The sequence below is a fragment of the Solanum dulcamara genome, chromosome 10, assembly GCF_947179165.1.
Source record: "Solanum dulcamara chromosome 10, daSolDulc1.2, whole genome shotgun sequence".
NCBI classification, from domain to species: Eukaryota; Viridiplantae; Streptophyta; class Magnoliopsida; order Solanales; family Solanaceae; genus Solanum; species Solanum dulcamara.
In genome coordinates, this window is record NC_077246.1 from 14,588,124 (window position 1) to 14,593,136 (window position 5,013).

Here is a 5,013-nt window from a genome sequence, read left to right on the forward strand (position 1 = left end):
GATTAACTTAATTTTGAAAATTATTCTTTTTCCAAAAGATAATAAAAAATATAATTGCATGTCATATTATGAAAAATGAATTATTTTTCTTCTCTAAATTCTCGACTTATATTTCATGACTTACTTCAATCAGTTCAATATTGTTAACCTTTAATTTAAATGTTTATCTTCAATTTATAATTTTTATACTTTTTCCTATGGATTGCATGATAAAAGAATATATATAAAAATTCTATTCAAATATTGAAATATGGTCCAAAAATATTTTCTAAGAATATACTAACATATTTTTCATAGAATTTTTTTCTGCCAAATGTTATCCTGCCACAAGTTAATTAATTGCACTTTTGAACTCCAAAAATAATTATGGAATATGAAGTGTTTTCATTTTTTGTTAAAAAAGTATAATAATTTTCTTGGAATTAGATTATGCAAATCAGTTAATTTAATATTTTAACAAAACTGCCTCAATAAACTTAAAAAATCTTGATGGACTGTAGTAAAATTTCATGTTAGATGTCTATAAAAGGCACACCCCTTTTCACGATTTATGTATTCTACTCCTAAAGAGAGTGACTTTTATATTTGTGTATCAAATATGGATAGAAAAAGGCTTAGGTATACTAGGAACTGTATAGACAAAAGGGCAACTAGTTTATTCAAGAAAGAAGAAGAGTTTTCTATTTTATGTAATGTTTATGTTGCAATTATTATTTTTTGCCCAGGAGAAAACCAAACTATTGTTTGGAGATCTACAAATATGTCTAAGGAGGTATTAATGAAGTATTCAAACTTTCGCAAGTCTGAAAGGCTTAAAAAGTTAAGGAAACATGAAACGTATCTTTCAAAGAAAGTGAATGAGAAAGAAGAAAATATTAGGAAAATAGAAAAAATGACTGAGGAGAAGGAAATTGACATCCTCTTCAATCAAGTTGTGGAGGGAAAGAGTATAGCTAAACTTTCTGCCAGACAAATTCATGGATTATTAAAGTTGTTTGCTGCTACTGTAGCTAAACTTTATCAGAGAAAGGAAAAAGTCAATAACCAACATCAGCCTTTTCAACCTCAAATTTCTCCCTCAAACTTCAAGATCGTTGGTGAAAATATTTCCCCATTACCAAATGCAATGGATGACTTGATCAATGACATTTGGTTTGTTGAAACTATGGCTACTAACCGCAATTATTTTAGCTCAGGGGATGGAAACAATACCGCGTCTGCACCAGCTGAAGGCGATGATATCAGTGTCGGAGATAATGATTATTCCAAGGTCCTGGACTGATAGTGTAATGTTTACGTTGTTCTATCATTATTTTCTAATGTTGGTTTTTTTATAGTTTTTGTGTTAATTTATTTCATTTTTCAATCCATTTTGTGCTTTTGTACTTTTATTTCTGTTATTTATGAAGGATATTTTATTTTTGTTGGAGAATTGAATTTATCTATTTAGCAATCTATTTATATTTGATACAAAACGTATTTCATGTTTATGCTAAAATCTTGAAATTTTTACCCTACATATAATTATCTGATTTAAACAACCTATTCTAAAAACCCACAGTATTTATAAACTATCAAAATAATTATTGTGATTTAAAAGATCAGAGTTTTGAAATAGTACTTTTTATCTTTTTCACTCCTATATCTTCTTCTTATTCTTTGCCATCCTCTACTCTTCCTCATTTTTCTCTTCTTCTCGGAACTTTCGCTATTCTGTTTTGTCATTCCCTTAATATCCTTTCATGACCCCGACCTGCAATGAGTAACACCCACACTAACTCCGCAGTAGGAAAATCAATTACTAATCCAACATAATCCATCAACCCACTTTAAGAATCAAAATCATGTAATTCATAGGAGTAAAACAGTTTAAACAAGCAAAAGCTTGAGTTCCCCTAAACTCATTTAAATCATCATAAAATTATTTACGAAAAATAACCCCCTAGAACATGAAGGTCATGTACCAAGACTATAAATACCTTAAACAAGAGGATGCAACCCCAGCTAACAAAATAATAAACCCAAGTCTATGAAATATCTATGTCCAAAAATATGGACAAAGAGATGAAGATGAAACCATGGCAGCCCTGAAGAGTAGCTCACCCTTGGATTCGAAGGTCAAGAGTCATTAACTGAGGTCTCATATCAACCTCCTAAATATGCTTTGTACTCAACAAGAAAAGAGCAAATGTAGTATGAGTACACAAACATAATATACTAGTACGATCATACAGCCAGTTCCAAAGACATGAATGCAAACAAGTAACCACATAATAGTAAAACAGGCCAAGACATATCACAAAAGTCACAATATAATACAGATTTTCAATAACAATATTTCAAAAAAACAAATGCAAGAAATATGTCCCACATGATCACAAAATGCACATACCTGGTCCTTTCATGGAACCCCCACACAAATTATGAGTGTACCGGCACGGTACTCATGCAAACTATTATTTTATACCATGTGTGGTACTCGATACAACCATTAGTATCATGTACCGGCGTGGTACCCTATCGTCAATCACAAATAACATGCACAATCATAATCATAATCACAATGTATAATCAAACTTGAAAGCACAAGTAAATAAATGGGTTCATTGCATGATATTATCAACATGATTCATTTGACAATAGCCATTTAGTTTCCTTCATGTGCATTGCACAAGTAATACTACAAAGCAGTAGACATACATACATACATACATAACTTGAAAACACACAAACCATCACCTACTTTGAATCAAGACTTGGAAACTCCAAAGAACCTAAGCTTTTCCTTTTTGAAAGGCCTTGTCTTGTTCTTGGTCAAAAACAATAAATGAGTACAAGCAATCAATGAAAATAGCCTAATTAAACCTGGATTATACACAATCCTAACCCTAGGCAAATTCATGACCATTCTATCCAAATCAAGGCTTTTCCACCATTAAATGAAGTCAAGACCCTTCCCCAAGAGTAATATTCTAGATTCTAAGGCTTAAAAATCAATTTGCAAGATTAGGGAGTAATTTACTTACCTTTACCGATGAACACAATGGAAAATTGGTGGATTTCGCCCTTAGTTGCCCTTGCAGTTCCCCAAAATAAAATAACCAAATAGTAAAAGAATTTGTAATTTTTTGCACTAAAATACTAACTTACCCCGCTTTAGTGGCCCCACTCTGCTATAGCGGCTCTGTCATAACGGTCTACCCTGTTATACGCTTGATAACCTGCTATAGTGCTTTTATAACACGTATGGCTATAAAGGTATAACACCTGCTATAGTAGCTTGCACAGAATCAGAGACTCGGAAACCTCCCCAAAAGCCCCTATTTAACAACATACCTTCATTACTTGATGTTTCTATAATGATCCTGAAGGTCATTTTTGGGATTTTTCACAAATTGATCATTTTACCCCTTACGATAGTTTTTTCGAGTCATATTTGATCATCAAGAGACCAGAAATACTCTTTACTTTACACTATCATAAAAAATGATATATTCCATGAAAATACCAAAAATTTTAGTGCACTGTTATGAGTAACTTATAATATACTAGAGGTATATATTTGGCAAATTGGGCAATATTTTTCCTAACAAATATATTTTTTTGGTATTTGATTAACTTAAGTTGACAACTATTCTTTTCCAAAAAATAACAAAAACTTATAATGGCATGTCATATTATGAAAAAGGAACTATTTTTCTTTTGTGAACTCTCCGCTCATATTTCAATACTTCAATCAGTACAAAATTGTTGACCTTTAATTTAAAAGTTTATCATAAATCTATAATTTTTATACTTTTTCCCATGTACTGCACGATAAAAGCATATATATAAAAATTCTATTCAAATATTGAAATATGATCCAAAACTATTTTCTAAGAATATACTAACATATTCTTTTCTACCGAATGTTATCGTGCCACAAGTTAATTAATTGCACTTTTAAACTCCAAAAATAATTATGGAATATGAAGTGTAATAATTTTTCATTTTTTTTAAAAAAAAGTATAACAATTTTCTTGGAATCAGATTACTCAAATCAGTTAATTTAATATTTTAACAAAACTGTTTCAATAAATTTTAAAAACCTTGATGGACTGTAGTAAAAATTCATGTCAGGCATCTATAAAACGCACACCCCTTTTCATGATTTATGTATTCTACTCCTAAAGAGAGTTACTTTTATATTTGAGTATCAAATATGGATAGAAAAAGGCTTAGGCATACTAGGAACTGAGTGGAAAATGTAAGAAAGTCCCTTTTAGAAAAAAAGGCAACTAGTTTATTCAAGAAAGCAGAAGAGTTTTCTATTTTGTGTGACGCTGATGTTGCAATTATTATTTTTAGCCCAGGAGAAAACCAACCCATTGTTTGGACTACAAATCTAGCTAAGGATGTATTAACAAGGTATTCAAACTTTCCCGAGTCTGGAAGGCTTAAAAATTTAATGAAGCATGAAACGTATCTTTCAAAGAAAGTGAATGAGAAAGAAGAAAATATTAGGAAAATAGAAAAAATGAATGAGAAGAAGGAAATGGAAATCCTCTTCAATCAAGTTGTGGAGGGAAAGAGTATCGTTGAACTTTTAGCTAGAGAAATTCAAGGTTTATTAAAGATGTCGTCTGCAACAGTAGCTAAACTTTATCAGAGAAAGGAAAAAATCAATAACCAACATCAGCCTTCTCAACCTCAAATTTCTCCCTCAAACTTCAAGATCATGAATGAAAATGTTGCCCCATTACCAAATGCAATAGATGACTTGATCAATGACATGTAGTTTGTTGAGACTATGGCTACTAACCGAGATTATTTTGGCTCAGAGGATGGAAACAATACCTCGCCTGCACTAGCTGAAGGCAATGCCATCAGTGCCGGAGATAATGGACATTCGAAGGACCTGGACTGATAGTGTAATTCTTATGTTGTTTTATCATTATTTTCTTATGTTGGCTTTTCTTATGGTTCTTATGTTAATTTATTTCATTTTTCAATCCTTTTTTTGCTTTTGTACTT

At 31.2% G+C, this 5,013-nt stretch overlaps 1 protein-coding gene and 1 pseudogene across 1 annotated transcript; both read left to right on the forward strand.

Moving 5' to 3' along the window:
* The first annotated feature begins 892 nt into the window (after positions 1-892).
* LOC129905063 (uncharacterized) lies at positions 893-1,282 on the forward strand. Its single transcript, XM_055980440.1, has one exon. The coding sequence runs from the start codon at positions 893-895 to the stop codon at positions 1,280-1,282; it is 390 nt and encodes a 129-aa protein (XP_055836415.1).
* Positions 1,283-4,201: 2,919 nt separating this feature from the next.
* Positions 4,202-4,777, forward strand: LOC129905064 (agamous-like MADS-box protein AGL92; annotated as a pseudogene).
* The last annotated feature ends 236 nt before the right edge of the window (positions 4,778-5,013 follow it).

Excerpts from the sequence above, each read along its gene's own strand:
- LOC129905063 (XM_055980440.1), top strand. The coding sequence starts at position 893 with ATGACTGAGGAGAAGGAAATTGACATCCTCTTCAATCAAGTTGTGGAG.